The sequence below is a fragment of the Patagioenas fasciata genome, chromosome 1 (assembly GCF_037038585.1).
Source record: "Patagioenas fasciata isolate bPatFas1 chromosome 1, bPatFas1.hap1, whole genome shotgun sequence".
Taxonomy (NCBI): Eukaryota; Metazoa; Chordata; class Aves; order Columbiformes; family Columbidae; genus Patagioenas; species Patagioenas fasciata.
Genome location: NC_092520.1, coordinates 138,009,027 through 138,030,944, shown reverse-complemented (window position 1 = coordinate 138,030,944; position 21,918 = coordinate 138,009,027). Strand labels below are relative to the sequence as shown.

The 21,918-nt window shown below is 40.4% G+C and overlaps 1 protein-coding gene across 21 annotated transcripts in view; it reads right to left on the bottom strand.

Moving 5' to 3' along the window:
- Positions 1–21,918, bottom strand: part of SOX5 (SRY-box transcription factor 5) — a 657,930-nt gene that overhangs the window by 160,942 nt on the left and 475,070 nt on the right. For 19 of the 21 annotated variants that reach the window (XR_011741632.1, XM_071815743.1, XM_071815738.1 and 16 more), the window contains one exon: positions 5,689–5,775. The exons of the other annotated variants lie outside the window; for them this stretch is intronic. Coding sequence is in view for 18 of the 19 variants with exons in the window: in XM_071815743.1 (XP_071671844.1) it covers positions 5,689–5,775 (87 nt within the window). In the remaining variant the exon portion in view is untranslated. The remainder of the gene's footprint in view (positions 1–5,688; positions 5,776–21,918) is intronic. 21 annotated transcript variants of the gene reach the window in all.

The following is a 21,918-nucleotide window of genomic DNA, read 5'->3' as shown; positions in this document are numbered from 1 at the left end:
TGATTTTTTCTTATCAAATTAAGTATCTTTATGTAAAAATAAACAAACAAACAAACAAATAAATAAATAAATAAACCTGGAACAGCCCAAATTCAGTGCTTTGTCACAAATTCACATTTTTGTGCATTTTAGACACTTTTAAAAAGATTCCTCCAACCCTCCTTCCACAAATACTACCCTCAACTAACCTCCTGCTCTATGGTCCAATAGGAATAGCTCCATCCAGTCACAATCTGCATTTCAGGCTCTCATTTGGCCTGAAAGAAGTTCTGCGTTGGTGTGGTTCAGTTGGCGCCGTCTACTTCTCTGCAGCCTGGGAGTATCATATTGCATTGGGATCAACCTTCACTAGTTCGGCAGCTGCCAAATTTCCTCTCAAAACTTAGGTTTCCCTGTATTCCACTGGGCAGGTTCCCTCCTCCCCAGCACTACTAACAAAAGACTAAAGCTCACTCTCAGCAATTTGCTACTATTAAACACCCCCAAAAAAATACACACTGAGAAGAAGATACTAAGTAGGTTGCAATAAATATTGAATTTATCTCTGTTAAAAGCCAACAACCAGACATATCTTACCTCCTTCACTTATGACTCTCTTACCCTCCTTCTCTTCCCACTCCCAAGACAATACTATCCACAAAAAATAATGCAAAACATCCACATTTGATACAAGTTTGCACACATTTTTCAACCATTAATTTGCAAATGCAAAATTCATATAGCTTCTAAGTGTGCAGCTTTCACACATCTCCTGGGGATCTGTGCTTTATTAGTCAAAGGTTTGAACCCAACGTATTCCCCATGAATAATCTCTCTCCCCTTCCCCCTCCTTCCTCTGTCCACATCTAAATGTAGAATCCCCAGCTTCCTTGTCTTCAGTTTACAGATTATGCGATCCCAAGTGTCACTCACTGGATTACTGCACATAACCTGAGCACCACCCGAAGCTTACTTGTCTTCAACTTGTCCAGCATTACTTAAATGGAATTATCCGTCACAATCCATATACTGAATCTGCATAGCCCACTTATCTCAAGATTCTGTGTGTCACCTACCAGATTATCCGTTTTAATCCATACATTGAATCTACATAACATATGTCTTTAATTCATGGGCTCTGATGAGCTATAGTATCGCTGAATGGATTATTTCTCTTTATCCATTATTGGCAGTCGTAAGACTGTTCACTGCATACTCTCTCATGCCCCATCTTGTGAACGTATAAGCAAGATTAGAGTCTTCAGCAAACACAGCGCTATCACACATCAAACACAGCTTGATATAATACCTGCACTGATACTTCATGTAACTTGGAACCCAGTTTCTTGCACGAAACAAATGTCTGTGTTATCATGCATAATATATTAGGATTGCTCGGCTAATCTTGCTTTCCATTACACTCATAAACCTGTGGTTACTCCGGTATGGTCTTTGGAGTCACCTAGATTTAAGTGGCTACAACAAAGAGTTGAATTTACCCTAATGATGATCCCTTTCACAGCGAGTGCAGAAAACATTTTACCCGAGTTGTTTAGGAGCAATCGTGCACAATAGAGAAGGATTTCAAACAACAAAAAAATATCAGGTTCAGGCTTGCCCGGTCTTTCTTGAGAGATTCAAGTGCAATCACTGTTAACAATGCCTTCACTTCAACAGAAAACCAAGTCAGAAAGATTAGAAACAAAAGTCAGTTCAGTCTTTTGTTCCACACACCTATTCAAAATTAGCTAAGTGGGGAACATACAAAATACGTATTATTATTTCTTGACAACTCATGATAAGCGAGAGATGGACAAGATTAGCAGAAAGGCTTTGTGTACACTCAGGAAGTTTTAAAAAGACTTCTCATCATGGTTAAAGCTGCCTCACTCACATCAGCATTACCAAGACTGTGCACTTCATGATGCACCTGCCCACCTGAGGGGCCATCACCGTGCCCTGAAGTCTGCTCAGAGGAGGCCCAGCACCAGCCAAACAGAAGTTTCATGTCAATTTTCTAAGTTTATGGATGGCAAGTGACACTGAAGAGTGCAGAAGTAAACTTATTATACCTTTTCCTGTCAATTGTCCACCCTACATGTTGCATCTGCTGTTCTGGTGAAAAGCAACCACTTTCACCCCGCAACACACAGGGACCAGGCAGCTACACTGGAAGCAGAAAGGGGGATTATTCTCCTTCCTGTAGATGACCATTTTGAGACCTGAAGTTCTCTCTGCTCCACTGAATCCAATGAACTGCATTATCCATTAATAATCCAGAGGCCTTTTGAGCCCTGTTCTTGAATATGATGGATGTAAGTTTGAACAGGCTTTAACCAGTGGAACATATTGTATTACAGCTTTATTTTAAAATATTTCAATTTAATGACATGTTTTGTAAGTTTTACTATCAACTGACTTCTTTTGAACAGAGTAAAAATTCCATGGACTTCAAAACAAAATTTCTTAAGACATCACCAGTGTCAAACTTGTATTACTTATTTAGCCCCACACTACCTCTCTAAACAGATGCATGTGAGTTACAATCTCTATAGATATGATAGGTTGTAGATTTTGTCCCATTTTAAGAGTATTCCCTTGCAGTGCCTTTCAGTCAAGCCCTGGAATTAAGTATCACATTTCCTCTTCCATTAGTAAGCAGACATAAATACATCCATCTACCTGAGATCTCAAAGTTTCCAGCTACACCTCTGCAGATACTAAGTGATGCTTCTCCCATTTTACAGGTGTGAAGATAAAGCAAGGGGGGCTTAAATTAGCTGCCAAAAGTAACAAAGCAAGTAAGAGAAATAACTGCATACAAAGTGTGTGAGTCTAGTGACTGTCAGCCATTCACCAACTCCTCTATCTTTAATAAAATTTACTGCTTTCTAACTTAGAAGAAATAACACTAATAGAAAATAAAGTCTTCCACTTTGTCTCCCTTTCTTTTAATCTCTCCCAGAGAACAAAACTCAGTGGTAATAGCACAGACTTCGGCATTAATAGTATGTAGCCTAGTGCTGAGACTTAGGCACATGACGTACTAAAACTCCCCCAGATCTAATGAAAAACACAATGAAATTTTGAACAGTGAAATGGAAAAAAACTATTTCATGCATAAGACAGTTGGGCAGTACAGCTTCTAGTGCTGTCCACATTCCAGGGTGGATTAATAACAAGACACCACTTGTGCAAGGTTTCCAAATATCACTAATAGAGAAATAAGGGGGAAAAATGCAGCTGCCAAGCCATTTATAGAAAGAAATTAATTAAAAAGTCACAACTGGAAAACTTAATAACTCTATGTTCCTATAGACAGACAAGACCATTTTCTAGCGTAATGTATGTGCGTTTGTACACGCATACGTGAGTATAAAGCAGCTCAACTTGCACACCTTTCATGTTGCCTCACTAAATACAGCTGCAATACAGCTGAGCCATTGTTTGTTGGCCGCTCATGGCTTGCGGTGCCATGAAAACCACATTCCTGGGCACTAAATAATCAGCCTGCCTGACCCCCCAAGAACCTGTAAGTCAAATTCATTTACCCCCAGAGGGCAATGCTCTATTGTATCCTCCCTCCTTTCTAGCCACCTAGGAACAATGGACAATAATTGCAACTGTCACGGCAGTCAGTAGGAAAAATAAACCAGTGCCTGTTTTCACAGCTTACTGCCAAACCTGATCCAAACACCTAATAACCATGCCCCCAACCATAGAACCACAGTTGCACTAAAAAGCCTCAGATGTGAGGCTTTTGAACAGAGCTACAGAACAATACCTCGAGTTGTGTTCAAAAAATGAAGCTAAAAAACAAAAATTAAAGCAAAGAAAACTCTTCTTTGAGGCTGTGCTGTTGCTCCCCATCCTCCCCCCGGGCAAGACTGAAAGGGCTGTTGAATTTCTTTCGTGCTAGCATACAGCTACTGCTGCCGCTTTCAAGTTCAGCTTGTGAAAGGGAAAGAGAGGAAGAGGGAAAAAAGATTGCCCTCCAACAGAAAAAGATCATAAGGAGTGGGAACAGGCCGCCTTCTCAGTGAGCAGCACTTTTCAGAGCAGCTTTACCGAGTCCAAAGGCAGAGGAGAAGCGCTGGGAGTCCCTCTCAAAGCTCCAGCATTTCAAGGGTTAAAGAGGCTCCAGACAACACGCAAGAACTGCTGAAATGCACATGCAAAAGTGGGTATGAAAGCCGCCCGAGTACTTTGGCCCTGCAACATGTTACAGATTCCTCGGTTCATGGCAGACAATGATGTTATTTTAAAACAATACACTTTTATAAACCAGAACTGGCAGATAAGCCCAGTGGCTACCCTACCTCTTTATGACCTGTTGCTTTATGCACATGGAGAAAATGTGCTTGGTGGGAATAAAGAACCCAGGTTATGGCCCTCTCTTATTATAATAATAATAATAATATCTCATCCTACTTGAGGTTGAAGCACTATATTCTGTTTTAAAGTTATTCTACATATGTAACGAATATATACTTTTGAATTACAGCCTCTTAGGGAGAAGCAAGGGGAAGCAAGTGGCATACTTTCCTACTTGTGTAAGTCAGTGGACTAGTGCAAACTAATGGCAATGGCTTATCGGTGACAAGCTGGAAGGCACATATAATTAAAATAACACTATCTTTGCACATGTACCAATACATTAACCTCTCAGAGCACGCCATCTTGTATTCACTACTGAATACTCCCCACCTCTTGCACAGAAGGTACTTAAGCTTGTCAGGTAGGAGGTTTGGGAGCCTGCCTGAATGAGGATCGCAGTATCAGGGACAACGTTAGTAAGTGAACAAACCAAAAATAATGGAGAGAAATGAAATCTAGTTTACAAACATAAAAGAAGGGTTTAATTTTAATCTCCTTCTACTTTCACATTTCCAAAACAACATTGGCTTGGATTTTGCTACTCCAGATGCACAGTGATACAAATGGGAGAAGAATCGGAGTCACTGTTTCTTTTCAGTGTGATAACGGCTGCTCTAAAAACTAAAATTTTCGACAGACATGTAATTTGAGTCAGTTCTTCATCACAAACACTGAGGAAGAATTATAAAAATATTAAATTACATGAAAACAAACAAATACAGGTTCCCTAAAATGACCTCACACATATAAAATGGGGAATATCTTGGCAAAGCAGAGGCTACTGCTGCTGGAGAGTGGTCAAATTTTGTCATTTTCCTTCTGGAGTACGGCTTTAAAAGAACGTGCTTTAGCGCACAGATGTTGTACGTTGTCTTTTAAAATCTGCACTGGCCAATTTCGGTACCTAGTGGTATCATTACGCAAACTTTGCTGGTTTTTTTTCTTTCTACATGCAGAAAAGTCCAAAAAATCTACATCATCAAAATCTGTCCAAAAATTGACAAGGACTTCTAATCATCCTCAGATTTCAAAAGCTGAGCTCTGTTATACTCTGATACCACATAAGCCTCTGTTTGATCTGTGATTTTACTTTTTTTCTCCAGTCCAGCAATGGATGTGTCCTCTTACAACACAGAACGATATATGCAACAAAGGCTTTACGTAGATCGATTCACTTAGGGCAATATACCATTTCATTTATTTATATTATGACAGATGGAGAGCATACAGTTCATTTAAGCACCAAATTACAATGTTTCAAGGGGAGGAGAAGACGAGCAGTGCTATCTGAATATTCATTCTCAATTTGCTTTAGCATAGAAGCAGTGTTACCTTTTATTTCTCCAAAGTTCCCTGATCCCATGGCAAGAAGCTTGTCTTTCCAGTCCTTTGATAGTAGCTTTTCAATACTGGGGGTTTCTGAGTGAAGGGGGGAAAAAAAATATGTAAGCAAATCAACATGACTGTCTCCACAATAGAACTCATTAAAAGTCTATCTGCTAAAAATAAGGCCAACCCTGTTCTGGGCCCCAGTTCGTAATGACTTCATCAACAAACTGATAAGAGGGGAGGGAAAAAAAAAAAAAAAAAAAAAGAAAAAGAAAAAAAGTGTTTTGTCACCTGCTGTTTCAAAACCATTAGCTTTTTGCTCTTGTGGAACAAAGCCTCGGTAATTTCGTATGACAATGGGCACATATAAACCTGCAGTTCATTGTTTTTCAATTTGGTGAACAAGTTGCTGCCTATAATGGATGCCTGTCAATTTCTGGGTGTTAGTCTGCAGTCAAAAAATAATTATGTTGATAAAATGCAGAGTAAAGAGAGAGAGAGAGAGGGGAAAAAGAGAGAGAAGCAAAGAATTAGCTCCTAAATCTGCTACATGTAATTATATCCCTCTGAGTGTTTACAATTACATCCACTTTATAATGTGTGTTTAAACATCGTGTGGTGGTAAGCATACTGTGGAAAGATTTTCCAGTAACATGCACATTATAAATAATAATAAAAAGTTGGATATGAAAAAAGCTTTAAAAAATTGCAAAATCCAGAGAGAGAAAAGGCATTGCTTAGAATGGAAACCCATTATTTGCTCATTTCAGATTCTATCACTTCCTTTAAAAGTAAAATAAAATAAAATATATTCGTTCAGTATTTTCAGGAAAAATGCAGTGAGGGTGTGGATGGGTCTGATATTTATGTCTGTAAAACTCTTGTATTCTGACCTCTTTTTGTGTAGAATTTTAATGCATAAGTAAATATAAATGCTAATAAAATTCAGAGAACATTAAACTCAATTCCAAACAATGTAATTGTATATTCTTGTCAGCATTTAGATGGGTACACAATTACAATAGCTTTCAATCCCGCGATTAGCACTGCATTCAGTTAGAAAATGGAGTGTACTAAAAGATAAGTGTCCCAGTATGCGCCATCTAAATAACAATACCCACACTTATTATCTGGATCTAAGACATATACTGCTATTCTCCGCATTTGTGTTTATGTGTATTTGTATTTGTTCAGGCATTTGTTTACCCCCTACCAGGAGCATAAAGGGAGTACATGTTAACTTATCAAAGGGACCGTCTGGCCTAGAGACCATACAATTATTAGCAACTGGTTAATTTTCCCCACAGTAAAAACCATTATGAGCAACCTTCATTATCTTGTTTGCCTAATTCCACCTCCTTCCTCGAAGCCCCAACTCCAAGCTCCGAGAGAGCGGGGCTGCACGCTCTGGCCGGGGGTGCAGAGCATCCGACACACCCGAGGAGCTGAACGGCCCCGGGCTCCCGTTAAACCAACCACACGAGTATCGGATTAATGTATAAACAACCAGGCTGACACGGGCAGACGGGTGCCCTCTGCTTTTACACCGCACCCCTCCCCCCCGGCAAACAGGGACGCGCAGAGGCTGACGGCCGGATCCCATGTAACGCAGAAGAGGTTACTTTAACATTTTGATACATGTTGCAACACTTGTTCTCCTATATACTCGTGTGCCTCCTGCTCTCTGCGCGGCAGGCAAGAGTCGCTCCTCGCTCTAACCATGGACTCGGTCACGAATCCAAGTTTGCTGTCAGAAACTCTAAAACTGCTATTAAAAGATAACGAAATAGGTGGGAGAAGCTGCAGTGCAAGGGACATTTCCGCGCCGGGCCTGACGATACGGCGATGCCGCCGCGCTCCAAGCACTTGAACAGCTACTTCTGAAGTTTGTACGTCTCCTGGAAGCACTCGCAAAAAAAACCCTATTTTCCCAAACGTGTATGACTAGGTCAAACAAACGCCGCCGTTTGCCCCTTTTTTTTTTTTTTCTTTCCCTGCGCTTTCCAAAAAATTCTCGAGTAGCGTGTAAACAGGCCAGAGCAAACGCGGTATTTGCAGGAGAGGGCTGTCAGTCATTAAAAGCTAACAAACCTTTGCAAAGCAGGAATGCGGCAAGAGAAATCCATTGCGAGCTGACAATAGGCTCCAGAGCCTCCAGGCACCAAAAGCACCCCCGTCTTTAACTTTTAAGTCTATTGTCAGCAACGTCCACGGCAAAGCTTTTTTTTTCTTTTTTCTTTTTCTTCCCCCCCCCACCCCGCTCCTGCAGCTAGACAGAATATTCGCCGTGGTGCTCTCGTCAAGAAAACAGAAGTCTTCTGTCTAACTTGCCGCCCTTAAAGCAACAGTAGACGATCGGCGGGGCTGGCGGGGGCCGCGGTGGAGCCCGGAGCTGCTCCCTGCCCGCTGCTGCTTCACGGGGAAGGGGGAGGAGGTAGGGAAGGCGGGGGGGGGTGCACCGGCTTTATCAATAAAAATCGTCTTCACTTCGCGGCAGAAACCCCTAAGCGAAAAGGCCTCGCGTTACAAATCAGTGTCCCTGCAACCTGACTCCCGCCGGGGATACCGGGAGAAACAAGGGGAGAATAATGAGTGCGGTGGATGGTCGTGTATCAATGACTGGATTTCTGCGAGAATGGTAAAGATCTCAGTAGGAAATCATGATTAGGGATGTGAAAGGCCAAATGGCAAAAATCCCAATAGTAACAATGCATCTGTTCATTAATGTGTGAATATGAGTAATATGAAAATTTAACACAATTATAAGCCCCTCAGCATTCCTGATGGCATAAAATAGATTGTGGTGATCTAATCAGCGTTTCCCCTGTTGAAATACTGTATGTTAACTATTTAAATAGATCTTTTTTTCTTAAAGCAAAACAAAACCAAAACAAAACAAAACCCAAACATGTAATCGTATTTAATCGATGTACTAACTTTCAAACCTCTCTTGACTTAACTGCATTTTTTACATAAGGCACTTCAACGGAATTTTTATATAGAACCAGCAAATAATTGTCCTTCTGCTAATACTTGAAAAGAACTTTAATTCTGAAAGACAATAGCTTTCCCATCTCTAAAGTTAAAGAGCTATATTAAATTACAGCTAGTTTAATTCTACTATATACCATGTGAACATATTGTACTTACATAAAATATGCTATTCATATACTCAACTTATCACATTTCAGTAACTGCTTGTGAAATACATTATGCACCACATCTTGGAAACAAACATTTATTATGTCATTTATGCACCCCATTAAAAAAAATTAAATTCACACATCTTAAAATAAAAATAACCGTTTCAAAGGTTACAGCTATAGAGCTTTCATGAATTATACAGAAACAAACCTACCTTTTGTTCAGTGTTTTTTTTTGTTTGGTTGGTTTGGTTTTGGTTGTTGTTGTTTTTTTTTTTTTTTTACTTCATTGGAAAGAGGATGCTCTCAAATTAAGAAAAGAAATAAACACTCTATCTTGTTTGCCAAGCGATCACTCTCTGGATTTATTAGAAAGTCAGTAAAACTTCTAATGCTTGCTCATATAATGTACAGCTTGAAACTGGGAAAGGTGGCCTGCACACAGGAACTGCTATTCCTAATCCTTACTCCAACACTTACTCTCCTCTTGGATTCACCAGAACAATGTTGCCACATCCAAAAGCCGAACTATATTGTGACAGGTTTGGGATTTGCATCAATTCAACCATGTATCATGATAATCCATATTAGCATGTCCAAAAAGCTATAGACAGTGTACTCTGCTATTCTGAGTATCATGACTCTTCAGAATGTCTCCTAATTCCATCTTCGGAAGGAAACCAGGATTAGCCCCACTTCTTCTGAGCCCTACTTGAGCTAAGAAGATCCCCCCATTACATATCTGCAGCCTAGGTCTTAATGGCACATAGTATTCACAGCACAGTGTGAACACATACACCAAAGTTGTTCACAGGTTGTGAACAGTAATTCATTAATGTTTGGGAACCATTTTTGTTCCAGAAACACTATGAAAAGTGTTAAGTGTTGTTATTGAAGAGGATTACAGGTAGGGCACCAAAGAGAAAGACCGAGATGGAAAGAATAACAGGAATCATTAAGTGAATGACTGAATTAATAGAGATACTTACTAATCCACAAAAATGATTTCAGCTGCCTCTGTTTAGCACATTTATCAGTCATTAGCCCTTTTCTAAAGATATTTGTGGCGCATTTTTTCTTCTTTCACCCTTGCCTCTGTTGCTTGCATATGCTGCTTCGCATCACTGCGTATGGCAATACCCACCGGTGAATTGCCTCCAACTGTGTCAGCAGCCACATTATGCCCCCCACCCTGCCGGGCTCCCTTCTTCCCTTCCTCCCTTCCGTGCCAAGCACCATTGAGGCTGACTCCCTCATTGACAACGAGATCTGGAGACTGATGCCTGCAGCCAGTAATTCTCACACAGGCCTTCAGCGAATGGAATCAAACCACCTTCTCGGTGGTGTAGTAGTCCCATGTTAACTGCTCTGATTTCCATGTATGGATGTACACGTGCATCCATATGTGCTGGGCACACATATACATATGCTGAATTGCTCTGACAGTACTGGAAAACAAAGCATCTAAGCAAGTTAACATAAAATCGCTTTTTAATCTAACTTATTGTATGCTAACAAGCATGCCACTGTTCCTCTACTTCTGTATCTGATGTTTAAATATAGCTTCATTGACTTATCTGCTTGAAAGACTTCAAGTTTTCACGCTGAAAAAGGAGCAGTTTGTTTCCAGGAAGTGGCTGAGTTTACAAAGCCATAGTAAGAGGCACCATTTTTAGCACTGCCTGATAGATTTCTGTTTAATTTAAGTCTACTTCCAGAAGTTGCGTTCTTTGCTTTCAGGTATTGCAACTCGCCTTTAGGAGCGACCTAATGCTACTCTCAATTCAGTGGCAGCGCAGATGCAAGCGTACCTAAACCTGCCTCGGCAGCCTTCCAAAAATGCAGTCCCACAGTGCAGTGTTCCCTTCAGGCCTGACCTCTCCAGTAGTTCTTTTCAATCCATGCTCCATGGTCACAGTCCTGGGAGTCCACTTATAAAAGCTTAGAATCGGTCTTCACTGCCAAATCTCTTCCGATTACCTCTTTTTGCTCCTGCCAGTTATTTACTAAAAGCAAACTTCAGTCTCATGCAGCTGCCTGCTTCCAGAGAAAGGAACGTAATTCCATCGTGCCATGACAAGCTGCAGGATGGGGCCTCTCCACATGAGGCCCTTCGAGAAGAGCCATATTTGAAGACGAGAGGGGAGAGCAAAGCTCTGACATGATAAAGAAGAGACAACTACGATAAAAAGGAAGGAGGCTGGTGTAAGTCGACCACATGTTAGAGGAACCATACGAGTCTTGGAGCCTCCCACTTGCATGGTGTCTGGGTGTTCAAGCACGTGGGTGCTCTCTTGGGGAGATGCCCAAAGCGCTCCCTCCTCCATAACTACTGTGAACAGCTCTTGTCCTGGGATGAAAGGCTCCTTAGAACAAAGTAAAAGAAAGATGTTTGGCCTCAGCAAGGATGATGACATGAAGCGTAGCAGAGTGGAGAGAAGCCAGGAGTTGCTCAATACCCAAGCCAGACCAGACATTTCCTGCCAACACATGTCATTCCTAGAGGAAGGAGTATTTGGTCGGCACAAATGATCATGAATAAACCTTAACATTGGCTGATATACCTTCCACTTCTGGCAAGCACCTTCCATTATGTTATGAAAGAGCTGGCAAATACCCTCCATCCATTATTCACCCTTTTCTTCTGCTACGGTCATAAATACGTTACACCTGTTGGCCACAATTCCACTCACTGTTTCTTACAACCCTCACCTATCAATGTGCCACCCCACTGAACCCCAGTTCATGCACCACAACAAGCCCTTTCTGGTTTAAATCAGGAAACAAGATTTAAGGGCAGATTTCCACTCTTTTTTTTAATAAGAGCAGACAAACACATGTACAGACACTATACATTTATCTTCTTATGCGCCTTTTTTTTTTTTTATGAAGGTCTTACCTATACAAAATCAGAAGCAATTTTCATAGCAGAGAAAATAAAGCAACTATTGTGAAGAAATGGTTGGTATCAGCAGGTTACATAGACATACAGCATCTGCATACACATATGGTTCTCCATCAACAGAATCATGCTTTTAGGGAACTACTTGCAGCTAGGCAAGACACGATGAATCATGAGCAGGCACAACACAGAATGTATTTAAATTTGGAAATCAAAGACCATAAAACATACATTTTTCTCTTGCTTTCCAGGAAGTCCTGTGATTTTTCAACAGTCTAAAAGCATTTTAAACTTTTGGAGAAGACACTGGGCAACACCTCTACAAAAGTAAATATTGTTCAAATTTAGGACATAGCTGCTCAGGTGTGATAAGCAAAAATGTGGTGCTAAGTACAATATTCAAGTTTTGATGAGCTATTAGGAAGCTATGGTGCTCTGGCCAGCACATCATAGCATGTCTCTTCCTACATCACTCCATCACAACCACTGTGCAGAAAACAGCTGGGCTGCATATGTCCATGGGTGGCTTCCAAAGCTACTAAAAAGCTCCCTTCTCTGGCAGGGATAATCAGCCCTCCTGCTCTTGGAAACTCCAGTCACACCCCAGCCACATGTTAGCTCCCATAGCACTTTATTTCAGAGGACTAAATCAACTTCTGTATCCACAGATGACCATAGCTACCTGTGGTACACAACGACATCAGGTTACCACAGTATTCTTATTGCACAGACTTGCATAATTTTGTGTATGCTTAATAATACAACAGTTGTTTTTGAGTTGCTGGCTTTCTTATGCAATACCCATCATGCTGTATTAATGAAGTATACACTATATGAATGATACAACATTTTATTGTGATTTCTGGCACAAGAATAGTGCTTCTTGTGCTAAAAAAAAAAAAATAAAAAAATTCATATAGCCAGAAAAGGTTTCATTAGCACAATAAATAAATCAGTAATCTATGAATGCCACTAAAACCATCATTTTGCTAAAAACATCATTTATCTACAAATATACAAGCAGTTATTTTTACAACTGCTCACCAATGCTTACTACCAGTCTTACAGAAAAGTTACCTAAAAACGCAAGGATGTTTATTAGGAAGAAAAGGTTAGAATAGTCTTCAGATACACTATACCACCAGTTGTTGAATTAACTATCCCTTAGGATGTAAGCGAGGAGCCAGCAAACCACAGCACAAGGCAGGAACACTTGGCTAAGCAGGACGGGGGAGGGCACAGGGACTTCTTAAGCTAGGTTTGAGGCCAAAACCAGCATCTCACTCAACTGCACCCTCAGGAACAGGCAGGCTATTGTCTGAAACTGTTATAGTTTCCAACACCTGAATGCACTGGAAGCTGCACCGTTAGCTGTGTACTTTTCAGGCTGTCTTGTTTCAACAAATAGTCACCTATTCCGGGAGCAGTGTCACACTCCAGGTGTAACACGTACAATGCAACAAAATCAAGACTGTCATGTAATACCTTCTGCCTGTCTTTCAATCTCCCAGCAGCAGAGTCTATGTTTGTTTCGGCATTACACAGGCAACAGTCAAGATTTTCTCAACTTCCATGCCTTTTATTGGTTTACAGCTTCAGGACAGAGCCTACTTTCAGAACGTGAATAATTCAGATATTTCTAAAAGTCTGCCTGTCCTACACCCTTCTGCACTGCCAATGTCTATGCCAATAAAATATCCATTAAGCCCTTCTGAGACTTGCATACTTAACCAAACCACCTCTTTGACAAACACAGCACTGAGTCAGGGAACAAGCCTGCATCCCTGCTCTCAACTCAGAACAACGCAGGATTCCAGCTCAACCTCTGTTATTTCCACCACTCCAACTTGTAGAGTACATACTTCATTGCCTTACATACCTTGGTGATAACAGACCCCATCAAGGCTACTAAGTGTACGTTGATTACCCTCTAAATAATAATACTATAGGGTTGCAACCTGCTGTATGGTAATTGCCACCTGCTCCTGCTGTTGGGGAGGTGGCATTCACAGTTGTGTGCCAGGGCATGAATCTGATCTTCCACATTGAGCCTGGAGCTGATGCTGGTTGCCTCAGATTTGCACGGAGATGGGTCTGCGTTAATTGCAAGATACCCCACAAAACCACCACAGCTTCATTATTCTGAAGAAACACTGGAACAGCATGGTTTGTAGTTGCTGCTCAGTTACCCTCCATCTAAATCCTTGTCCTTGCAAATACACAGTAGGATGTGGCCGGTCCTTACAGTGGAGAACTGGTTCAATCCCTACCTCTCTCGTACCGCAGCAGAGCAACTGTGTCCCCCAGAGAAGAGCACACAGAGGCCCTGTGAATGGCACTGGATGCCAGGCACTGGATGCCATGCACAGGACAATGTATCTTTTGTCACTGAAATTTGTTGGGACTCAGCGCTCTGGATTCCCAAAGGCATTCAGGAGCATAAATCTCATTCTGGAAAGGAATTAAGCTCCTGCCTGCCTTTGGAGATCCAGGCCAGCGAGTTGGCCGAAAGAACCGATCGTGAACGCGTTCTGCCAAATGCGGCATTTCACTGGCACAACTGTTGCTGGAACATCTTTTTCAGCATACACAATCTCAGAATGATCCCAACTCCCTGCTACCACCGACTTCTTCGACCCTAATTAAATTAACAGAAAAGAAGGAAGCAAGTTATTTATCCCTACCAAACTTAAAAAAAGTTAGATTTTAAAAAACATCCCCCTCACCTTCCTGACAAACAAAAATAAAAAATGAAACAGAGTAACTCACTTTCAAACACCAGAACAGCAACCTTTTTGTCACTGACGTTACAATTACACCAGTAGGAATCCTTATGAAAAGAAGGGCAACAGTAAAATGAAATTTTAAAAAATCTCCTATGCATGAAAAAAGAGAATTTTGTCTTAATTTGTGTTCTTCAGCTTTCTAATGTCTCTTTAATTCCCGTCATCTCTAAATGAAAGAAGGAATTGATTTTCTCAGGAGTGGTCCACCCAGCAAAAAAACCTGTGTCAGTTGACAGAAGGCAGCACTATACCAAGCCCGAGCTTCACTGAAATTCTGAAACCACAAAGATGTTTTAATATTTCCAGAGACTATTTCAAGAGTAACAACATAAAAACAGAGACATCTGGAATTAAATACCATTAAATTTTACTTCAGTTTTATTTTTTCTGTCTCAGTTGGACAGAGGCACTCCACTGAAATACATATTCCCCTGAAATGTATTTTTGTATTAGTGCTACCAACACAGTCAGTTTCTAATTAAAGGGCCATAATATCTTGTTAATATTAACAGAGGGCAATGTTTTTGGTCTGCTAATTTTTTACATCTTCAGCACATCCTTAATAAGCAAAAGGGCTAAAAAAAAAAAAAAAAAAAAAAGCATTCAAAGAGATGACTTTACACTAACTTTTTATGGGTACTGATGCATCATTGAAGATGTTCTAAGGAAATTCCACAGTTCATCCTTTGACAGAGAAGATCTTTTGTGCTGACCTGTCTCTTTTTAAGTAATTAAATGCTTTCTTGAAAAAACCCTAAACCAAAACCCCAAGAGAGGCAAAAAGTATATAATCTATATAACTGTAAACCATAAATTGAAAACTACAGTGTTTGGCTAGAATTTCAAGGAAATCCTTCTAAAGCTCAACTACTCCACTTCTCGAATCCTAAATTCAACAGCAGCAATGTAACTGTTCACATACAGTTACTATAGCTTTTCGACCTGAAAATCTCAAAGCGACTTTTTTAAAAATTGAAAAAGGAAAAAAAAAAAAAGAAATGGAGTCCTGAAGTGCTCACCATTTCCTTCAAAATGACAAAGGCAAGGACTGCATGAGATGAAGCTGAGGAGACAATTTTCTAAATAGCCTCTCTTTTGGCCCTTGCCACAGCACTTACTTCCCACCACCAAAGAGTACAAGGCTCTGGCCTCCAGAGGATCAGCTGCAAAGTGAGCTCCTGATTCCTGGAGCTCTGTACCTCTCACCTTCCTTACAGGCCACCTTTGCCTTGACAAAGAGGGAAGAGGAACCTGACTTGCCAACACAAGAGACCAATTAAAAAAAAAACAAACAAAAAAAAACCAAAAAGAGAAAAATAGTGGAACAAGCACTTCTGTCACAAAGCCGCAACTTCCGCTGTTGAGGCCTGATTTGGGGTTTGGGTTGGTTGGTTTTTTTTGGTTAACTATCACTGCTGTTGGAAATGGGCACACAGCACTCGGTTCCCCTCACCCGGCACCCCTGCGTGCTTCGAGCTGTGCCGGTGCCCATCCCAGTGGGTGCTGGGGGGAGCCCCCCTTCCCAATGGGAGCCACGAAATGTCCTGCTGCAGCTGCACCGCAGTACACATTACTGAACTAATCATTGGTTTCCACCCTCCCCCGTCTCGCTCTTTTTTTTTCCTTCCTTTTTTTTATTTTTCCTTTTTTTTTCCCGTGGTGTTTTTTTTTTTTTTTTTTATTTTCCTGACAGCTGTCTTCCTATCTTCCCAACAGGTGCTATTAGGCCCTGAACAATGGTGAAGGCTTTTAAGCCACTGCTGTTGACAAGTGAAAGGGAACAACAAATGGCTCGGTAGTGCTCTTCTCCCTGGGTCACTCAACCAATGGTAATAGTTATTATTTTTATTTATTAGCTCTGCGGCACTGTCCTCCATTGTACCTCCTCCAACCTCCCCTTTCCGTGACAGCAAGGAGCTTTTTAACTTTTAATAAAAATGGGCGAGCGCTTAGCTCCTGAGCTGGCTCTTTCTGTAAAGTGCACAGCTAATGAATGTTGTCCATTTAGACCTGGATAATTTATGATGTCAGCGGAGCAGAGGTAGGGAGGGCTGGATCCAGATATGACCATTAGTTACACTGCCAGGAGTGACAGCGAGAGTAAGGGGAGGTGGAAGCTGGACAGAAAGAAGAGGTTCAAACTCCCCCCTGCTTCCCCCAGTATTTGTTTTTGCAGGATAATTACAAGGTTAGACAATAAATAAGACATTCCCTCTTTTGAGGTTAACATAATTCTTTTTTTTTTTTTTTACTCTTCTTAGCATTTCTCTTCAGAGAACAATGGCAGATGGAAGAAAAGTTAATTTTCCCTTAAATGAAAGTGACTGCACCCATTTAAACGATGCACTCAGACTGGTTATCGCTAGGAGGAAAAAAGTGCCAAAATCTTTTCTGATCCTAATAATGAATACATGCATTTGTACACATATATTTACTAGCTGAGGTTACTTTATTAATAAGCACTATATAACAAATAAGCTCCATCAAATGCAAACCCTGTATTGCCACTATCCTGGCAAACCAGGTAAATATAAAGGCATATCAGGCAATTCCATGTCCAAACAAAATCAGTAAACCAGAAAGTCACCTGGAAGTGCAAATACACTTGAAAGTTGAAAATATAATGCTAAAAATCATCAAAATATTGACACATAACAGAACTGGTTGGTTTAGAGTCATATGTTATCAATCAAATTGAGGTAAGAGCATGTGCATCTTTTGATCATGTGGACCTATTTATTATAAGTTGACATAACTGCGTAGTGAAAGGGTTACAGCCATCAGATTGGGTACTTCCTAGAGTAAATGTGTACCATTATAATTTGAACCTAATGATAACATTGAAAGAACCATAAAATACTAATATGGGATGTTAATAAAACTATTAAAAGGATTTAAAAAAATGAAAACAGAAAACTGAAGAGGATATCCCCCCAAAACAACCGAGAAAACACACAGTAGGCTCAGATCTCTATTCTTTTCAAATTCACGACAGACTGTTTTACCACTGGAAGTGAGAATTAAAGCACATACGCCTGATGCTAAACAACTACACATCCTGAACTCCTCTTGCACAACATATGTGAAAACAAAATCTCAATCATTGATTGCCAGATGCCAGAAAGATATGAACAATAATAACAATAAAAAAGATGTACACTTCACTACCTGAAGTGCAGGTAGTTTCACAGTAAATCAGACTGCTAGTTGCGATGTAAATGATATCTGCATGGAATCATTATGTCAAATTAAGTAGAAATTATTAAAGCTAATGTCATCTTTGGACTTGCTTAAAATAATCTTCCAAGATTTGCACACAGGCTTCTCCACCAAAGTACAGCATTCCATCTGCCTTGACAACTTGTTCTGTTTGTTCTCACTTGTCTCCATTCATGGATTTTTTTTACTCTGTTATTTTCGGTGTAAATAGGGAGAGGAAATACATTGGGTTTCCTTTTGATCAAGCATTTTTCTCCCTGAATTAGGGAATAGCATCGAGATACACGGGTGGTTCAGCCACGTAACAGTCGTGACAAGTAATTCCCAAATAAGCAAAGAGAAATCAGAGAAAGTCTAATATGCATAGCTCTTTAACATAAAAGTTCTAGATAAGGGGAAAGTCAGAAAGAAAGAGCAGAGAAGTCAAAGAGGGGAAAATAAAAGACAGACCATGAAAACTATACTGAGAACAAGGAAAGGAGACGACTAAGAAAGGGGACTCATTTGTCAAAATGCAAAATGTACTTATATTACACAATGCACTGAAGGAGTAAGAGAGTCAGGGCAACTATGCAGCCACTCCCTGACAACTGAAAATGGTCTCAAACACAGAATTACCCCAGCCATCCAAGACAACTGTAGCAGCCTGTGCAAACATGGAAGAGAGGAGGTAAAGAGCTGTAACATGAACTTCTGCTGTCAGAAAGGATAACAGGATTTAGATTCAAGCATAAACTATGCCTTCAAATCATTGCCAGCACGCTACAGGCACAAAATCTTATTTCTTTTGTATCAGAGAGGAATCCTACTCATACCCCGCAGAAGAACTTTTTCAGACTTTTTTAGAAAACTTAGACTTTCTCCATTCACCTCAGGACAATACAAATTCCTCTGCAAACAGTTGTCCATTTCCACAAGATCAGCTGCATTCAGGATGGCTTCATGAATCACCAAGGACCAGTAAGGTGAATGCAGAGCAGGAACAGAATACCTTCCCGAGAACTAAGGTCATTCACTGAGCAGCTCTTCACATGATGATGACAATCAAGAGGCACTACATTCTCCTTGGTAAAAATTACACAGACCCCAGAAATACAGAGAATCTCAACACTGCCTCTGATGAATGGAACTTACTTCAGAACAAGAAACAGTCCTCCCACCTCTGTGCTACCAACATCAATTGCCACCTAGAGTTAGCCTTTCCCACACTTTGTCCAACAAATTTGTCATTGTTCTGAAAGTTAATTTGTTCCATCAAAAAACAAGGGAGGAATAGATGTACTCATCCTCCCAGAATTCTCACAGTATCCGTCTGAGTAGGCCTGCCCCTAGTGTTTAGGGATGACTGAAATGAGGTCTTTCTCATAAACAAAAAAATTTTTTTGCAATTCCAGAGCGTTTGCATGTCCCACAAGATCAGCAAAGAGGAGGCTTAAACTGAACTGAACAGGCTGAAGAAGTTTTTCAGATGAAGAATGAACCACTTGGAAGTGCCCACCTTCACTGCAACGTCTGCAGTTCAGGATCCTAATCATCCTTCACTTCTCAGGTGTGGTGATAAGACACATCTGAGTTCTGCTGTAAATAAGCAGAAAAGTCACACACTATGTTTTATCAGACAGAAATCTGGTACCAGTGATCTTCATAGCTGTCTCCTCTTGTCCTGATTATTTCTACCTTCCATGGTTACAAAAAGAACAAGGCATCTTCTGAACGGCTCTGATCAGTACAGAAAGCAGCAAATTACTTACGTCAACAACACAGGTCTTTATGAATCTGAAGTTCTAATCACTGCCCTGTTTCTCCTGAGACTCTGACCTCATATTCAAAACCTCGATGGGACCACATCTACCTACTGAAAGAAAAAACAAACACAATCTTTCCTCTATGACTATGATCTCAAACACCAACTGGCTTAAAATTGAGTAAAGGAACAGGACACATGGATCATAACGCATGATCTGGGAATGAGTGAGACAAACTCTTATAAGGAGCTGGACTTATACTCAGGAATGCAGTCTTGTGAGACCTAAAAATGATCTTCCTGACAGCAAAAGTGGTGCTTTCAGGCTTTGACAGCTCCTTCAAATAAAGACCGAACCTCTAAATGAAGAGCATATTAGACCAAAGAACAGATCTGTGAAAGAACCTGAAGAACAGATCTGTGCAGCTTTACTGCTGGGATTCCCGGCTTTGTCTTCTTGTGTCTTTATCTTTGTGGGGTAACTCAGGACTTTGATACAAACTATCTCCAAGTCCCTAAGAAACTCAGCTAAATTTTAATGTTTGCACTGAAATCACTTCAGTCAGAGAACTGTTGGTGCTGCTGTGAAGAAAAGAAATGAATCCAAGCCCATTATCAACTGTACCTCAATTTTAACATTGATACATCTAAAATATATTCATGAACTCTGTCTGAATAACAACATTATTTAGACTGTTATATGTAATAATATCTTATGTGATTTAATTTTGTGACTAATATTGACCTCTCATGTATGGTACCTACCTCTCTTTGCAGACACCGTGCTCAACAGTATGCAGTTTACACACAGATTTATTTCGTATCTAGTAAGAACAGTTTGGAAAAAGAACCACACACAATTCAGCTTTTCTTTTTTAAACTTTAGACAAAACTGGGATTGAGACTGAAATATTTTCTTTTAAACCTACCTCTCTCTGAATAAGATAGAGAAGTCTTTGAATAAGCCTATATTAAATGTTTTTCTGGCATGCACATGTGAAGGAGAGTCATACCAAATACATGCAAGTATGCCAAGCACAGAGTCAATATCAAAAGTGGGGTGGTGAAACAGAGGGATGTGGGGCTCCTGTGGAGTGAAGCAAATGACAAGGGCAAATTCCCAGCTTGCCTGAGAACAGGGTGTCTGGGAAGGTAGGGTGTGGAGTAATAGCAGAATGGTGTAACAGGGAATTTAATAGATCAGAAAAGGCTGAATGGGATAACAGGCCCATTGTTCGGAAAGTTCTCTTTTGTGACCAGGCTTTAAGAGAATGCCAGAGCAACAAATGACTTAATCCTGGGGGGATGCTATGGCATAAATGAAAGCAGTCTATACCTTGAAAGCCAATGGAATAAATTTCTGTATCACATAACCACACTGACGACTGCAGCTTTCAGCAAAGTCTTAAGAGTTGCAATTGGCAAAACCCACAAAGCACACAATCGTGCCCTCCCATGTCCCCCTTTCCCTCTTCATCAGCATTTGCCAATGTACTCGAGAGGTGAAGGGGGGAGTAAGCCACATGAATGATAAATAGACATGGTCAAATGCCACATAAAATACAATTGTTATGGGGAAGAACAGAAGAGAAAGAATTATTCTGTGCTGGCTTCCATTCTCTCCTATGTTCTAACCACTAAACTAAACTTGGAGCTTCTATGAACTTATATGAACACAGCCATCAAGCACTATACCATTGATTTACCCAGTTTCCCACTACCTTGATAAAGAAATGGAAGTGCCTTAATAGATGCTTGGTGTAAAATGGAGGCTAAGCTTCCAAGTGTCTCACAGAGCATCATATGTCTTTGGGAAACTTCCCCATTTGCTCATGTATTTCTTGAGCCCTGTTATAGCAGATGATGGAGCTGGAGGGTCAAATCTAATTCCTGTACATCAAAGAGAGCGTCTTCCCAGTTATTTCAATGCAAGCTGGATCAGGAATACAGAAAAGGCAGCCTAATTAAAAAATTAAAGGTCACACTCTAGGGCATAATATAGACTACGTTATGCCTATCCTTGCAAGGATGGCAGGGTAGGTAGTGGAAAATGGAACAATGCCAAAAATGGCACCATCAGCTTTTGTTTTATATATAACAGAAGAGCTGCAATACTATTTATTACATGGCCAGGGGATTAAGAAAAATATAAAATGACTGGTTTTCATAGAAAAGGTAGAAATATGCATTTCTCGATCAACTACAATATTTCTTCACCAAAATAATATATTCTTATTTGAGAAGAAAAAGAAAATCTTGATTTCATTCTAACTCAGGCTGAGAAGTAAAATCGAGAAATGTAATGCAGCCATCCCAAAGTCAAACTTTTTCCAGATCTTTATGAAACTTGGGCTCTAAATTTGCAAATTCATACTATAACTAGATAGAACCCATTAGTGGGTTCTAAATTTGGCAGCACAAATTCTTCAGTTCTCAGAG